The sequence below is a fragment of the Lutjanus erythropterus genome, chromosome 16, assembly GCF_056507025.1.
Source record: "Lutjanus erythropterus isolate fLutEry1 chromosome 16, fLutEry1.hap2, whole genome shotgun sequence".
Taxonomy (NCBI): Eukaryota; Metazoa; Chordata; class Actinopteri; order Lutjaniformes; family Lutjanidae; genus Lutjanus; species Lutjanus erythropterus.
In genome coordinates, this window is record NC_139332.1 from 13949199 (window position 1) to 13967396 (window position 18198).

At 41.0% G+C, this 18198-nt stretch overlaps 1 protein-coding gene across 2 annotated transcripts in view; it reads right to left on the reverse strand.

Annotated features, from left to right (window-relative positions):
* adgrb2 (adhesion G protein-coupled receptor B2) overlaps nucleotides 1–18198 on the reverse strand; it is a 211633-nt gene that overhangs the window by 42935 nt on the left and 150500 nt on the right. For both annotated transcript variants that reach the window (XM_084738328.1, XM_084738327.1), the window contains exons 20-23: nucleotides 14648–14717; nucleotides 12610–12676; nucleotides 7392–7477; nucleotides 4617–4715 (exon numbers count right to left, since the gene is read on the reverse strand). In XM_084738328.1, coding sequence (XP_084594454.1) covers nucleotides 4617–4715; nucleotides 7392–7477; nucleotides 12610–12676; nucleotides 14648–14717 — 322 coding nt within the window. The remainder of the gene's footprint in view (nucleotides 1–4616; nucleotides 4716–7391; nucleotides 7478–12609; nucleotides 12677–14647; nucleotides 14718–18198) is intronic.

The following is an 18198-nucleotide window of genomic DNA, read 5'->3' on the forward strand; positions in this document are numbered from 1 at the left end:
GTCCATAATGGCCCCGTGGGTTCCCCGTGATAACAAGAAAACTGATACAAACTTGTTACTGCAAATAGGCAATCTCATCCCATTAGTGTCCAATCACAGCATCCAATCATGCGACAACACAACTAAGAACAGAGCCGCTGCTTTAAACAGAGAGCTCCTCCGAAATAAACACACAGCCATGATGAGTGATTTGCACAAGGACATAGTTAAATATGCACAGGATTGTTTGCAACAGTAAAACGAGAGGAGGATCTTTCATTAATAGACTAACTGCACTGAGCATGAAACCATGACAACGGACCTCTTCCTCAGAGAGCAAAAATCCAGTCTTTGAAAAAGAAATTGGTCTTTTTCTTGTTATACCACCACCTAGCAGGAGATGCTTGCAGGGAGATTATGAGATACTTTAAGTTCAGAGAGTAGAATATGACACTTAGAAAACGGTGTGAAATAAGCATATATAACTGTCAAACATCTACCTCTGTCTCAGCAATGGTTTAAGGGCTACCTAGAGTGATCCTAAATGTCTAAATGTCTTACAGAGGCTTTTGTCATTGAATTATATGTCTATGGGCCCTAGCTTACACAGGTGGCTTTGCTATCTTATACCAGCACAGTTGTCATTTTTGCCACGTCTGCAAGATAGCAAATGAACTTCCGCCTGGTCGGGAGGTCTAAAAACGAATGCAAAACTAAGGCGTGATCCGGTGCATTTGCTATCTTGTGCTATGTGCGTTGAAATAGAAAGCCACTTTCACCCTAGACCGGCTAAAACCCTGTCGAAGCGCAAAGTCTGTGGCGCAATAGATCTATCTGCACAAGACAGCACCCTCTGCGTCTGACCGAGGCGCAGAGACATTTGTCTCCACAATCACAAAACACCTTTCTTTAAGTCTTCTCCCCACACAGGAGTGTGGATTAGTTAAGTGTCCTTGTAACATTCTATTCAATTCTATCAGAAATAAAGTGTGAATATTGAAGTTGCTGTGTGTATTGGCTGAGGTGTGCACACACATCTTCACACTCACAAAGCACCTTTCGTTTGTGTTAAACAGCGTGCACGAGTAAGTGTGTATTTTAAGTTAATCTCACTAATAACAAATAAGGAAATATTATTATTATAATTGTAAAGCCTAATAAATCTCAATAGACCTGCAAGGTGCACACAGGACAGGATCATAGCAGACAGATCAGTCAGCATGACAGCTGTTTGTGTGATTATCAGGATCCAGAAAAACAAGGATTAAACAATTATGACCTATAACGTACAAAATGAACCAGACGTTATGTCTGACCATAAGACCGTCTCGACCCGGAGACAAATAGGTATGCGTGCTTCCGTCAGTGGGTGAATATACCCGTAGAATAACCTGTGCATAATTTTGTGCACAGGTTACAAACTTCAGCAACACTTTCTGGATGTGTTTCCTCCACCTACAGTAGTGTAAGCAGGATGGAAATACGAGGATGGAAGAAGGAGATGAGGATGAGGAGAAAGGGGAGGAGATGACTGGGCGATCACGAAGCTGCACCTTAATCCAGCTCAGGTGGGCCACCTGAGCTGGATAGTAGCTTCGCGGCTAGACCGGATCAGTTCACCTCTCTTCTCGACCGCACCTTGTCTCTTCCCCACTCCTCTCGCCCTCTCCTCAGCCAGCAGAGCAGCTTAATAATAATGATGATGATAATGAATTATTAAAACATAACCAGTTACATATCTGGATGACTTTTATGATTCATGTATTGTATTACTTTTTGCAGGCATTCATGTAAAATACACTATTTACACATGAAGCTGCTTTGGAGATGTGGATTACGCACTCACACTTTTCCTTCTCAAACCAGGAGATCTGTCTCCTCGATTGAGAATCTTTTCTCTTTGTTCCCTTCTGATAACTCGTCATGCTACCATCGCTTGCCCTCCTGGCATACTTGCCTCTTAAATGTGATGAGAGCTGATCTTCTGATTGTATTATTGCATGTTTGGCCTAAACTCGCCATGAATACACCTTCAATAAATGAAATCCACTGCGCCTCGCACTTTTCACTTGCACTTTAAATCAGTGTAAAATAGAGCCTCTGTTTACGAAGGCTGGACTTGCTTGAGGTTCCTCAAGATGATTCGCCATTCAATCCGAAAGGCCAGTGACCAGTCAGGAGTTCCAGGCATTCGACCTCTTGTGGGGTCACTCACACTTTGAGAGTCATTCTGGACATCCTTGAAAGGGCCGTCCACAACTTTTTTATTTATTTATTAATTTTCTTTTCACATTCATTCTTTGTTTCACTCAAGGACTGAAGAAGCCTTTCAGATTGAGAGGAGAAACATCTTCAAGAATCTCAAGCAAGTCCAGTTGCCCTCATACAAGTCCTTGAGAAGAGGAGAATACAACTGCAAAGAATGATTTTTAGAATGACAGTTTTTAGTTATAGTCAAAGTTCTTGGTGTCGACTGCCCTTTACACTCAAGCACTAGTTGAAGGTTTCCCATCCCAAAATGCATAGCAACATGTTTTTGAAGATTCTCAGTCATTGTCAGGTCTAACTGACTAATGGGGAGTTCCAGCATTTAACCTCCTGTAGGGTCATTAACACCTTGAGTCTCTCTGGACGTCCTCTACACTCTCATACAAGTTGAAGGGTGTCCATCCCAAAGTATGTAACAACATGTTTGTAAAGATTCATAGTAATCTAGGTCATAGTATTTTCTAGGAGCTGTACAGAGACTACTGGACTTGCTTGAGGTTCTGAAGACATTTCATCTGTCCACTGAAATGTGTTACTAATCATCTCTCAAGGTGTCACTGACCCCAAAAGAAGTTGAATGCATGCAATTCCCCATTAGTCAGTTAGAAGTGAATAAGCCTTTTGGATATGAGGTTAAATGTCCTCAAGAAGTCCAGTTGAATTCGTACAGCTCCTAGAGAACATTGTTTGGCAAAAGTGCCATTGTACAAAAGCATTACACTTGAATAAAGTTTGAAGATCTCTGAGAAGCACAATTCATGCTGGCCAAAATGTTCTGACTTTTAGTCCTTAACATGAGACTAAAAGTTCCAAAAACACTCAATTGATTTGCATGTCCCAAAATGCAACTCATTGAATTTGTAGTCTTCAAGCTCCAGTCAAGACATGATGTCTTTGTAATAATTTCCTCAGACTTGACAAAAGCTCCAGAGTCACAAAGACATTATAAAACAAATTTTACAGGTTGTGTGACACATTGAAGAAATGAATTTCTTCATTGATTTCTCCTGGACTTGTAATAAAATTGCTCTAAACAGAGAGATGTAAAGGGATAGTTTGGATTGTTTGATGTGGGGCTGTACGAGGTACTTATCGATAGTCAGTATATTAGCTATTGTAGATGTTAGTTAACATGCCCAAAGTTTAGAGAAGCAGAGAGGAGTACCAGCATGGAAGCTAAGCAATGTACTGCTGTGGACAGAATCAGCAACAAAAAGGTATTTTAGCCAACTGAAAAGGTCCATGTACAAAAATCAATGTCAGTTTAAGTGTACACTGTATTAAGAGCATCTTTACTGCTTTACTTTGCTGGCAGACAACCTTGTCTGACAGGACATTGTCGTTATAAGCCAAATATCGCTCTCTCCAACCAACCAAATTCCATATGTGAAATCAGTAAATTTCAATTTCAGAACATTTCAGTTGCTGGTCTACTGCTGCCTTGATTGGTTAGTTTGTTAATATTATTGTCTGATTTTGGCAGCTCCAAACTAACCTTTTAAAACACCAAAGTCACACAATAACTAAAAACAAACTTATTGATTGAGGCAGCGGTAGACCAACAACTGCTGTGTTCTGCAAGGTAAAATGACTGATTTTGCCAATGCAGTTTGGTTGGTTTGGAGGCAGTGATATTTGGTTTATTTAACGGTGGATTTCTGTCAGAAAAGGCTGTCTGTTGGCGAAGTAAGGTGAAGTAACTAAAATACCTTTTGTTGCCGACCCTCTCCCTTGCAGTACATCGCCCAGCTTACATGTTGGTACCCCTCTCCTCACACCCACTTCAAATAATCTGAAATATCCCTTTAAATACCTCCTGCTCCACCATATATGCGATTTTGTTGGAATGCTAGATATCTTACATGCTTTGCCACTTTTGCCCTAACTCCCTTTGAAATATGATGCATTTACTGTCACCACCACTTTAAGGTGGTGAAACCAAGATGACGGTGTCCACCTAAAATAACATGATGAGAGCCTGAACATTTAGACAATTACGGTAATGTATGACTGACATTGTACTGCCCTGATGTGTTAAGCCTCTGCAATACTGCGCTATAAACAAGTTAAAACAAACTGGGAAAATGATGCACAAATAGGGTTTGACACAGGTCAGGTTTGCTCAGTGCAACCTGAGGAAAATCCGCTTTGGATCAAAACATGCTCTCATTAAACAGTGGCGGCTTGCGGTGCAGGTGTTTTTTCCTTTCATTAGTTTGTTTTTGTATCTAGACAAGTCTGAATGTCATCCTGCACCATTACCGACAGCCAGAGATTAAAAGGATGGAGCAGAGAGAGAGAGGAGGTTGGAGAGAGGATGATGGGAAACAGAGAGAAAGAGAGAGATAGAAAGATGAAGATGGACTAACATGGCGCTGCTGGCAGTTGCGCTGGACAGAGCGGTGCTCGAGATCACGCCACACTTGGAGCATTTCAGGAGCAGTCGGCTACGCGCCTCCGCTGGGACACTTTAGGACATGTGAACACACACACACACACACACACACAGATATACACACACAACCATGTGGGGGAGGAGGACGGGGGGAGTGGGGTGTGGAAACACAGGTTCCAGTGATGGCAACAGGTGAGTGTGCAGGTGGTGCCACAGTTGCGAAAAAGAACCAAAGGAAAAAAAGGAGAAAAAGTGGACACAACAAAGAGAGGGAGGTGGGGAAAAGAAAAAAGGGGGGAAGGGGAGGGAGAAAAGAAAGAAAGGCAAATTAAAACCAGATCTTAAAAAGTAGCAGCAATGAATAACAGTCAGAATACAAAGATTGATTCAGAGCAAGTAGAGAGAACGTGAGAGACGGACATTGTAATGTTACAGCAGAGTCATGTGGATTAACAGATTACAGTGACACAGACAGAAATACACCAACCATCTTATTCCACTGCCAGGTGTGTGTATGTGTGTTATTTATGTGTACATGTGACTGTGCACAATGAGCTTTATGGGGGTGTAAAGGAAGAAAAAGACTCCTTTGGTTGTTTACTTACAGTTGACTACTCATACGGAGAGAAACGAGTGAAAGAGTGTATGTGTGTATGTGTATATATGTGTGTGTGTGTGTGTGTGTGTGTGTGTGTATGTATCGCAAGTGGAGAATGATGGGGCCATGCGCGGGCTATGCTACATTAGCGTCCCATCACAGCTCATTGCCTTAGTGCCAGCCACATCCCCACGGCTTCATAAGGAAATACATTACGCTAATGACAGCCTGTCCTGTTAGCAACACGACAGACTCTCAGAAATAAGAGTGTGAACTAGAACCACACAGGGTTCTTTGGGCTGTTCCCATAGGAGAACCCTTTTGGTTCTTGATAGAAGCTGTTGTAAGAGGTTTAACTTGGAACCCTTTCGGGGGGGTTCTACCTAGAACCCAACAATAAAGGGTTATACTGAGAATCATCTGTGAGAGGTTCCACCCAGAATGCTGTATGAGATGGTTCCATCCGTAACCCTACCTGGACCCCTATTATTTTCCGAGGGTCTCATATAGTACCCACCCAGGGAGTTCTACCCATAACCCATTATATATTCCAAGGGTTTCATGAGAACCCACCCAGGGGATTCTACCCAGAACCCAATTATACTCCAAGGGTTTCTGTATAAGTCACAAACTTTTAAAGACTTTCATGTGAAACCCACCGATTTATGTTCCAGTGGTTTCATGTAGGACCCACCCTGTGGGATCTAAAAACATTTCATAACAGTTTCACCTATAACCCCACATTCCTCAAGGGTTCTATGAAGAACTATATTGTAATCTATAAGTAAGGGAATAAATTATTGATTCTCATAGATTATATTTTGTGGTCATTCATGATTTTGACAATCAATGTTACAATTATCATTGTTTTAATTGAGGAAACATCTGTAACACCGATGCTTTCAAAACAATCCAAAACTTTCTTCCAAACAGTGTTCCTTGGATGAAAAGGGTTATTAGTGGAAACCCTTGACGAAGTCTTTGTTCAAAAAGAATTCTTCAGAAACACATGGTTCTGGGTAGAACCTCAGCCCTCCAGGAAGAACCCTTTTGGAACCCTTATTTCTAAGAGTATGGTGCTGACTGTGTGTGGTAGCACTCGGATACGCACGTGTTTCTAAACACACTCTTCTGAGAATTGGAGAGTAAATGTGCTTAATACTCAGATAACACCAAGGACTTTGCCTGTAACAAAGACGGGTACACCTGTTTGTGTTTGTGTGTGTGTGTGTGTGTGTGTGTGTTCGTACACATTGACTGGTTTAATCTCAGTTGCATCACTGGGTAAAAGAAGCTAATCAACCCCCTGGAGAGCCAATCTGTACTATTAACCCTTGCAGCGATACGCAAATGATCAATTTCAATTTGTGCGGGAGAAAGACGTCTGAGGAAATGCAATGAAAGAGAGAAAAAAGAGTGTAAGAAGAGAAAACAATGGAATCAAAAGGTATGGAAATGAAAACATGGATTTGGATGTGAGAGCTGAGGAAATCTCCACTCACAGGATTAGTAAAGATGATGAACAACCGCCAACTGCTTTAATAGGAGTAATGCTGTAGGTGGATGCATATGCATGCATGTCTGATACATATGCATATATCATGTGTGCATGTTTGTCTGGAGGAATAATGGAGAGAACTCTAATAGGATTTCAATAGTGCATAAGATTTCATCCACATAATCCTGGTGTTTACAGTATATAATTAGATTTCCATCTGTCATTGATTTTCATATCCACCATTTTCATCTTTGTCACATAAAACTGATGGAAACTGTACGTATGTGGAAGCGACGATAGATTTCACAGAGCAATGTAACAGATGTCTTGTCATTTTCTTGCCAAAATTGGATTGTAGTTTTTGATTATTTTTCACTGGAGGCACAGGTGTGCAAGTAGGTGTGTGTTCAGAGCCCCTTGAAAGCAGCTCGAGTTAGTTGCCGTGAAAATGTTGTCTCCCTGAGTTTCTGTCTGACAGAGGGTAAAATTTATCTAATGCGGCAAATTTGTCGTCAGTTCCCACCAAGAATTGAGTGGATGGATGAGTAAGCGGTGTGGGTTTTTTTTTGTTTGTTTTTTTTTTTTTCGCGGGAGTGTGCGTTCATGTCTGTTGTGTGTGTGTGAGGTGCAGAGGGTGTAGGAAGTGAACTTACCCCGCTCGCTGCTTTTTAGACTTGTCTGAGATGCCGTCTCGAGACATGAGCTTGTTAAACACCACAATTCCAATGAGCATATTCACCTGAAAGAGACAGAGAGGAGAGTTTGATCAGGATCGCTAGAATAGATGGGTTGCCAGCAGGGATTCAATTCATGCGCTGTCTAACAGCTTTTCTGTATTTTAGTTTCCTAATGTTTCAGTTGATTGAAGATGACTTTTTAATTGTCCCAGAGACTCGAGGCTGAAAGTGACAGTGCTTCTGCTGTCAGGGCTCCCAGGCTGACTTGCCTCTCTGCAAGTTTTAAGATTATCCCAGTCACATTTCACACAAAATACACATTTCCTACACACAGCTATTACTTGCAGTTTTGAAAATGTTTTTCATTATAAGATGCTGAAGGCAAACAGTCTAAAAAGGAAGTGGGACATACTGTAACTCCTTAATACTTTACACTACAGTATCTAACTTTATATACATATTTGTGATGCCAAGTACTTTAAACTGGTGCTGCCCTTTGGCACCGGAGGCACATTTAAAATATTCTCAGACACACATGAAACACATGCTATTTTACATTTGGCCAATTGTTCATACATTTTATGATCTAGAAAAATTTCAACACTGCTGATGTTTGAGAAGTTACTGGTGTAATATAGCTTCTGACCACTGATTGCAGTGTTGCTGCAAGAAACTGCACCCACTTTAAAGGAGAAATGTGCAATAAATGGCAACTCCAAATAAATTGGAGGCACCACATCACCAGAGTAACTGCTTCTCATCAGGGTCCTGCATCACCCTGTTGGGGTTTATTTGGATATAATGACCAACTCATTATATATTATACTGCTTATGATAAGAATTTATAATTTGACACAAAATATTGATTTAGACAATTAGATAAATGCTTCCACTAAGTCCTCTGGAGTCCATGATCAGAACTGTATCTATAGCAAAAGTATGTTATTCATAGCAGAGGTCTCAGAAATTACAGACCATAATATGCTGATTGACCAATTTTGGACAGTACATGTAAGAATATTTCCTATCTTGACATTTTGAGGGTTTTTTTGTTTAATTATTATATAATGAAAGATTGTGAAAGCAGCAAACTCGCTGCTCGTACGTATCTCCCATCTGAAACTATGGGGGCACTGGACTATCACCTTTTGAGTCTGCTTCTCCACTGCTCTTTCTGGTGCTTTGCTGCACCTTTTGTCACGTTACTGCCAACAACTGTCGACGAAAGTTTGTAGTCAAAAACTCAGCTATATACTTGATATGGTGGTGTGACAGTCCTGGGTGGAATTAGTTGTATTAAACTGCATTGTTTACTGAAATTATACTTACACTGGCTTATTGGCATCAACAGTTTGCAGAATGTTTTACAATGATTGGCTCATTCGCAGCTGAGTGGCTGTAACATCCAAATCAAATTCATGCAGGTCTATAGTGCAGACCTTTTAACTCCACCATCACCGTTTACTCTTCTGTTCCACCACCCCAGCCTCCACCTCATATGGTGGTCTGTAACGTTGATTTAAGATTTCATGTTCACGTATGAGTTTATTTTGGGGGATTAGTTTTCTCAGCAGAATCCTCATCACTGTTCAGATTCCTTAAGAGCGCCCTCAAACAGCAGAGCCTTTTCTATCACATTGACCATTTATAACCAATTATAACTGGTCAATTCCTTAACATACTGTAAATGTCTCTGACTGAATTACACAAACCAGTCAGCATAAAGTCATCTTTTCCATTTGTGGTGACTACCTTAATAATAACACTGATTGCTTCATATCCTGGCTCCTCTTATTCTTACTAATGAGGAGTCCATAGCTAAGCCTGCCAAACATCTGGCCATAGTGACCCAGTGGTAGAGATTCTATTAGACACACGCACACACAGATCTGAGCCAAGGCTTGCCACATGTAGACCCTTTACTCTGAAATCCTGCCCATATGGGAGATTTTCTATGCTGGCGACATGTTCCTTCTAATCCTGATTTCCAACATTCATCCGTATTCTTTCTTCCAACCTCTGTGGGTTTCCCCGTAGAGCCTCTGTTTGGTTATTCATCTGCCTGTATCCTTTGGATGTCAGCAGCGAAGTACATCAGCAGCAAATGGCATTCTCACTATAGTACATGCTGCATGTGCAATGCATTCCTTTTCTTATCAAGGTCCTAAACTGCACGTCTGGCTGGATTCCTTTCTTCATCTGTCACCGAAAACAGCTTCAGGCTAGGCAGAAAAATGTAGATTCAACACATGGTTGCTAGAAATCTTAAGGAAAGAGCTGAGCAGTCGGGCAGTTAAAGTCTGACTTTCATGTGGTCAGTTGAATTTCCACTTTTTGCAGCTTTTGCAGAAGCAGGATTTTTACTTGAAGCCTATTTCTTTTCTCCATCTATGGTGCACCTGGCAGCTTTTGCAATTTGCTAACCCCACCCCCCTCCACCCCCAACCCTCTCTCTCTCTGATCTCCTTCCCTCTCATGTGTGCATTGCCTCTGACAGCTACCTTGGATGAGCCAGATCGTGAGAGAAGCGCTATTGTCATGCCAGTCATGTCTGGCCACAGCTCTGTGAGTCAGCATCATCCTGCTCTGCTATTTGCCCAAGGCCAGGTTCATTAATTAGAGAAAAGTCCTGTGGGAAGGTCTGTGTTTCTCTGCCCGACGTCCCACTCTCATTACAGCTGTTTGTTAGAGTGGGGCCTCTGCAACAACACCAGGGGGCCGGGGACCATTACATAGCAGCTGGGGTGTGGAGTGTGCATCGACATTGTGGAGGTAGAAAGGGTGGAAAATTGGAAATGGACCAAGAAACACCAGACAGACACTGACACACACCCTTTGAGGATAACTGTCCTTTGATTTTACATGACGGCTGTGACCTTTGAGGTCTTATATATGCATACACCCAAAATGCCTAACCTTTATTTTATTGTAATGTGAGTTTTACTATTGTACATTTATGCTCAACCCCCATTCCAAAAAGGAACATGGGACATGTAAAATGTGATGTAAATAAAAAGTTAAGACTCTACCATGCAAAGCAAAAGCCAATATCAACAACATCCAGAAATGCTGCAGATATCTGACGCAAAGAATAAAAGTACGCTGTGACCTGATAAGTCCACATTTCAGATTGTTTTCAGAAATGTCTTGACTGTTACGAGGACAAACTTCAAAAAGCCAGCAGCTGTGATGGTACAGAGGTGTGTTAGTGCCCATGGCAGTGCTAACGGTCACATCTGTGAAGGCATCATTGATGCTGGAAGGTACATACAGGATTTGGAGCAACACATGCTGCCATCCATACAATGTCCTTTTCCTGTTCAAAATACAAGATAGACCCCAGACTATTGAGCATTTTAAGTTGTAAGAATGGGAAAGAATTTCACTTTCAAAACTTTAACAATAAGGGTCCTCAATTCCTGAATGCTTACTGACTGCTCTTATAAGAAAAGGTGATGTATCACAGTGGTAAACTTAGCCTTCTCCCAACTTTTTTGGAAAGTGAACATTAAATATCTTGTTTTTGTGCCATATTAAATTGAATATAGGTCATAGAGTTTTTTTATTTATGTTTTACACAACGTCCCAACATTTTTGGAATTGGGGTTATAGATAAAGCACCAACTTCACTGTTTTCTGACTACCTAACCTTTAATAAAAGTAGTATTTGAAGCCACTACATTATCATAATCATGAATATTCAGCATGTAATCCCGTATTCCCTTGTGCACCAAACTGCAGCTTTAAGAAACTGTCAAGCTGTCACTCTCTTGCCAGGAATCGACTTCAAAAACATGCATATCACTTTGCACACCTGTGACGCTGTCTGATCCATGCCTCCTTTCTGACATGTACTATGCAGTAAGTGTGCAAGCAACAAGGATCGCATGAGTAGACACAAAAACACAGCAACAACAGCAGCGGCAATTACCAAACTAAAGTTTAGTCCCCCATCCAGACTTATTAAGCTTAGTGGTGCAAATATCCACCCAGGGATTCATTTAGGAGAAATTAGCTAATCCTAGAAAAAGCCACATACAGCAGAACACAACAACAGATGATTAAAACACCACTGAGATGCAATCAGTGCACTCAGTTTTGCTGTAGGACAATATAGAGCTATATATGTTTGCACATCTGTTTTATAGCAATTGGCAAACACAACCACAGACCACTTTTTATGATAATGCGCTGTAAAAAGAACATACAGGAATTTTGTCAATAACTTCACACAAATATTAGTTGTGTTAGTATTTTTGATTTTAAGTCTTTTAACCTGAAATGATGAGTTGAATGACTGCACCACACAGAGTTCAATCAGCTCATTTAATTATGTTTCTAAAAAAACATGATCTGTATATTAGCAGACATCCCAGCATGCACTTTTTGAGAATTAAAACTCTCCTGGAAAACTTATTTTTTATGCTTTCAAGACGTATGTTGGAAACTTGCTGTGAGTCTCTAATGCACTTTAACAACAAGACAACACTTACACTTTAAATGAAATAAATTCACTGGGAACAGTCTCACATTGTGTTTGTGCCAGTGCTGCAACAAATTAGCTCTAACAGGAGCAGCTGTAGATTCTTCGTGTAAAAAAAGACCTGACTGTTTAAAGTGAGGAAATAATAGGAAAAAATTGAATCAAATTTATTTGTAAGGTTCGTCAGTGTGACTGAAGAGTTATTGCTTCAACTTAATATCTTAAGCTTTCTGAACATGTTTTCTCAAGTACGACTGAATTAATATCAAGTTTATTTGACTAGAAAAGTTTATTTTAAGACAGCCCATTAAAACTAATAGTTTATTTTTACAGTGTGGTGCACACTGTTGTTTGTCTGGGGAAAAAAAATCACAGTGACTCATACTTTCAAAGTACACATTATAGTGCGATATTTGGCTGCTGGGCTGGAGTTCAGTCCAGGCATGTGTTGCTCTTGTCTGCTGGAATATATTTGAGTTTTTCTGGGCTGACATTTTAAACTCAAGGATCAAAGTGCTCATCTCATCATTTTGTCGTGGACACCCCGGGTGTTTGTGCTCACATGTGAGGGGAAGAGGGAAATCCTCAGAGGTCAGCTGCAGCTGCTTTAAAGCTCGCAGCTCGGAGGCGAACTTAGCAAAATATTTGCAGAATTATGCAACGTGACCGGTGAGAGAGGGAGCGAGGGGAGAGCGTGCCGGACAGACTCACCAATACAATGACAGCAGCAGGCCCAACAAAAGCGTAGAGCAGACCGCCCTCCAAGGACAACCAGCAACTAAAGGAAAAAGAAAAACAGAGACGCGTTTTAAGCACAAAATCACAGAATTACTGGCGTGTAAAATATCACTTCACCACATTCAGGTCTCACATTTCACTTGCTGTGAGTGCCAAGTACTTAACCACAACAAGTACACAACCAATTAAGGCTCACATTTACTTGCGTTTCCTGAGTGGGGGATAAAGCAGTCATTTCTGTGAGTGTCTAAGTGTCTGTTTCTGTAAATATCGCCCTCAGTGTTGAGCAAATTTATTATCTACATTACCTAAAACATATCCTCAAACTGTAAACGATCTTTCGACATTTCATTTGGTGTAAAAACTATTGAGACTTAATGAGTTTAGATGTGTCCTCCAGTGATGTCATCAGAGCATACTCAGACTCTTCTGTTGTCTTAATTGCAGCTCAATAAGAAGGAAGATGAAAAACACACGGCCTAAAAGCTGCAATGAAGTCCTCCTATTAATGAGATGATAAGTAAAGTAAGAGGGAACAAATTTACTAACAAATTTTATCTGAGAGGAGTTTTCATTTAATCAGTTACACCACTGACTGGATAACGGAGCATGACAGTAATTGCCAATAGTGCTATTTAAATGTTAGGAGATGCTATTTGCACCTGGGGTGGAATAGACAGTCTGACTATTTACACCCAGGGTGGAAGTGCCAATGTGGCTTTTTGCACCTGGGGGGTCAATAGTGCAGATGCTATTTGCACCTGAGGTGGAATAGGCAACGAGGCTATTTACACTCAAGTGCATACAGCCTTGCATGGCAGAGACAAGCAACCAGGTGTGCCTAGCCAACAATGCTATTTGTTTGCGGGGTGTAAATAGCTAATGTGGTTATTTGCACCCGTGGTGGAAAAGTGAATATAGCTATTTACACTTGGGTGTATATAGCCTAACATGACCATTTAACCAAGTAGTTTTGTTTCTTAAATGTAACCACATAGTTCTGCTGCCTAAACCTAACAAAACTGCTAGAACTGAAAAACAGTCATTACAAAATAGTAAATAATTACCACAGGAGAGTTTTGTGTTTAACCCATTCATCCACTGCAACCTGTAGAGAATTTGTCGCTCTTTACAGCTAAACTAGTCTGGTGTAAATAGCTGAATAGACACTCTGTTAAAGGTTCTGCTAAAATGCTTTACACAAAGCTTTACACATGGCACACGGCTGTTAAAAGGTCATTTGGAGATAAGAATTTGCTAAAAGTGCCTTTTCAGAGCATGTAAGGTGGATAATCACCTCAATCACTCGAGTAATGGAGCCACATGTAAAGGCAACATTTTTATGTTAGAAGTTAGAATAGTTTTGGTTATTTCACATGAGAGATTCAAGATTTTCCCTTTGTTGCTCATTTGGTCATGAATATTCAGAGTTACAGGGCAATACTTCCGATCTTAAAACCTAGTTTTAAAGGCTTTCATGTGTTTTTAATCGAGTCTTGACAACCCCTGCTCTAACTGGCATCAGCAACACAGTCTTGTGCCCATTAAACAAGCAACTAAGATGTGTTCTGCATTTTAAGTGTGTGCTGGGACAGGCTTCAGTCCCACTGTGACACAGAATAGGAATAAGCAGTTATAGAAATAGGATGGATGGATGGACGTAGGAAGAACTGGCTGTTTTGGTGATACAAATAATGTGAAAAATAGATTCAGAGTTTATATATTCAGCTGTTTATAGCAGAGCCCCCACTGAATGAATCAATGACCACCTCTGGTAAGTTATAAATAAAATTCTATGAAAATACACTTTTATGAAATAGACTGTAGCTTGGAGCCTACAGGGAAAAGGGGAAGATAGACTATTTCCAACAGCCAAGGGAAAACTTTGAAAGGTAAGCAGCAAGAACAATGGATAGTGCCTGCAGCCCATCCAAACACAAATCAGAGGTAAAAGCTGATGATTAAGTAATGATGTCCAAATGGAGACATCATCAGTAAGGTTGGTACTTACTAGCTGGCCGTGCCGTAACCTCTTGCTCTGGTGAAACCCACCGACACTGCTACAACTAGAGCTGGAAGACCTGCAGACACAAACACGGAGAAAAGGATCAAAAGGGTGAGACAAAGGATAAAAGGAAACCTTAATGGTGACGATGAAGCATGTCGGCTCAGTAGGATTCTCCAGTGTGAACAACTCTATACGTCTCTTCCCATTCGAATGCTAAGCAGCCAAGCAACGGCAGGGAACATGTGCATACTTTATGTGATTGAAACTGACTGGAGTGCTCTGTAGGTAAGCCTGAGTGCTCCCTGACACAAAGGCCTCACTGCAGGCATGAAAACTGGGCTTAGATCCCAGTTCGCTGCAGACATGGAAGCTCTGATTTAGCATTCACTTTGCGAAGGAGCAATATGGAAGACCACAGTGTTCAAAAGCGAGTACTGCAGTCCAAATAGTGAGTTGCAGCTATAGAGAGTACATTAAATAGGCTGCAGGCTGCAGGGACACTGAACCTACATGAGCACAAAGCAAGTAAAACATAATACGTCACTACCAAGCGACCAAGCTCACGCCTAAAATTGAAGGCATGAAGGCAAAAACAGCCAGTGGAGAACACCAAATAGTGGACAATAAATTGTTGAAGGCCAAGTCTGATGTTTGGGAGTCATTTTGTGTGATCATACTGTGAGATTAACGCTATCAGTAGCTTGTAAAAAGTGCCAAAAAGTATTAGCTGTTGATGGCCTCAAGCTTGGCATGTTATCGCTGAGAAAACACATCAACAGCGACAAGCGCACAGCTGCTGCTCCGACTGAGAATGCAAGTCAGTGACTATGTGTTTGTGTTTAGCCGGTTTGGTTTCAGGACTTATGTTAAAGGTTTTGGGTGGATCTGGATTTGATATGGATATAACTGCGAGTAATGGGACGGCTCCGGTTCTCAACTTTGCAGGTGTGTGTGGGTGTAGGTTGGTCAGCTGGACCCATGCAGGACTCTGTATCACGGACATTTCATGATTTAGTACAGTGAAAATATTATATATTTCTCCTTTAACATGTCTGCAGTATGGCTGTGTGTGGGTTTGTGTCAGCAACACAGACTAGAAAAAAAAGAGTTTGCAAAAATGTGAGGTATAGCTTAGAGTGGTCAATATGTCACGCATTAATTAGCGAAATCAAGCAATTTGTGTGTGTCTGCAAGTGTGTTTGTGTAAGTGAGAGGGAAAGAGAGTGAGACAGAGTGTCACAGAGCGCATGCCAGAAAAAGAAGGAAATATGCTGGGCCCGTAATGAGCTTGGCTCTGAAATATTCATGTAATTAACAAAGCTGTGATTATGGCTGCAAATGAAAAGCAATTAGAAAAAGTCACATTAACATGAACAAATAAGATGGTGGGGAGCCAGGCTGGTCCACTAACCAGCACCACGCACAAAGTTTCAATTAGACAACAACATCAATACAGCATTTACTCATATATGATGTGTTAAACACACACCTATAAGTTAGGCATGCACACTCTGCTGCTAATCTAACACAGATCCAGATCACACCCCATATCCCCTGTTTCCATGGCAACTGATTTCAATCACATAATTTGGTAAGAAAATTGCAGAATGGACGCAAGGAGGATAAGCTGTTTGATCCCCTCCACTCTGCTCGACTGTTTCGAGCATTTCATGTGCATCTGGAAGTGTATTGGATAATTCTATATCTTCCAGTACACTCGCACAGACACACACACACACACACACTCACTCACACACATACACACACACACATGCAGACACACACACTGTGTCTCTGTCTCTCTATCTGAGACTGTACAACAATCTATACATTGTGGCTTCTCTGTATCAGGTGAGGGCATCAGTGACTTTGTAGATTAGACTGGTCGGATCAATATCAAGTGAAATGAACAGACTGTGTGTGTGTGTGTGTGTGTCTGTGTGTTCACTCGTAGAAATATGGGTTCCAAAAGGGCTCTTCCTAAAGGGCTGAGGTTCTGCCCAGAACAAACTGCTTCTTTTTTGAAGAAAGGGTTTGTCAAGGTTTCTTTTTCCATTCATAACTTTTGTCATCCAAAGAAAATGGTTCTTCAAGGATTGTTAAAATCCTTACATCAAAGCTTCCTTGTACCATAATATAAGAGGTTCTAAGCAGAACCCCCTGGGTGAGTTCTTGTTAGCACCCTTAGAAGGTAGAAACGTTCTTGATAGAACCTCCGGATAAGCCTTTTCCACCAACATGGAACCCGCCCTGCTCCAGTTCATTTCCACCAAAAATAAACTGGTTCGAAACCATAAATGTTGATTCCTGACTAGAACATAAAAGCAGCAGTTTTTCTTTTGGAACCAAAGTGGCCATGTTCTGTAGGTTGTCGTACATCCTGCAACACCCACTGTTGGTGACATTCTTGATTACAATGGTTCCACTCAAACTGGGGGCAACACAATGTTCTAAGGATCTGGTGCAAGAACCAGCGCTAATTTGGTGGAAAAGGGCCACATGAAACTGGCACATGCTGGTTCAAGAACCCTAAAAGCTGGAATAAAAAAAACAGCAGAAAGTAGAAGAACAAGAACTAATTCTGTTGAAGGGTTCTGGGTGGAGCCATTACACCACAGATGTCCTCATAGAGGGTTCTGAGTGAAACTTTTCACAGATTGTTGAAAGTACAACCATTTATGCTGGATTCTGGGTAGAACTCTGATAGGTTTCAAAGTGGAATCCTTAAAAAAGGTTCTGCCAAGAAGCAAAAAGGGTTCTCCCCTGGGAACAAGCTAAAGAACCCTTTATGGTTCTAGTTAGCACCTTTATTTCTAAGTGTGTGCGTGTGGTTGTTATTTCCAGGGCCATCTCTGAGCATCTCGCCAGTGTTCTGCAGATGTTATCATACATTTTGATTATCCTCTAACATCCTGTATTCCTTGTGCATCAGGTACATTGACAGGGCAACATAACAGAGTGACATGGAGGGTGAATGCAACAGACATGATAATGTACAGCTGAATAGCACAAAGGAGTAAGATTACATTCACTCTGAATGTCTACTATGACACACTTTGTGAGTGTTTGTGCAAATAAAAATGAATGTCTTGATTCGGATGTATTAGGATTACATTGGAATCTGTAATTAATGTCTGTCGAGACCTTGAAGCAGCAAATAATAGTACGCAGGGTGGAAAAATGGGAGATAAATGAGAAAAGAGCAAATGATTATTAGGTTATTAAGCATAATGCAGCCAACAATTTCAACACTACGACATAATAATCTGTTACATTTTCATGTAGAAAATGCCTGTGTTTCTGCTCTCCATCACCGACTCATGTCACACAACAGTGGTTCAATCAGCATCCAATTCATGATTCACGCGCCTTCATTTGCTATGCTGAAAATCCTCTGGCACAGGAGGACGGTTTATACTTCCAGTAACAGCAACAGCAGAAACTTACATTAGCAGCTGAGAGTTATAGTGATTGCCACTGTGATACTGAATGGTCTCTTTCATAATGCAGAAATACAGAAAAACCCATTAACACACAATGTTTTGGCACAAATG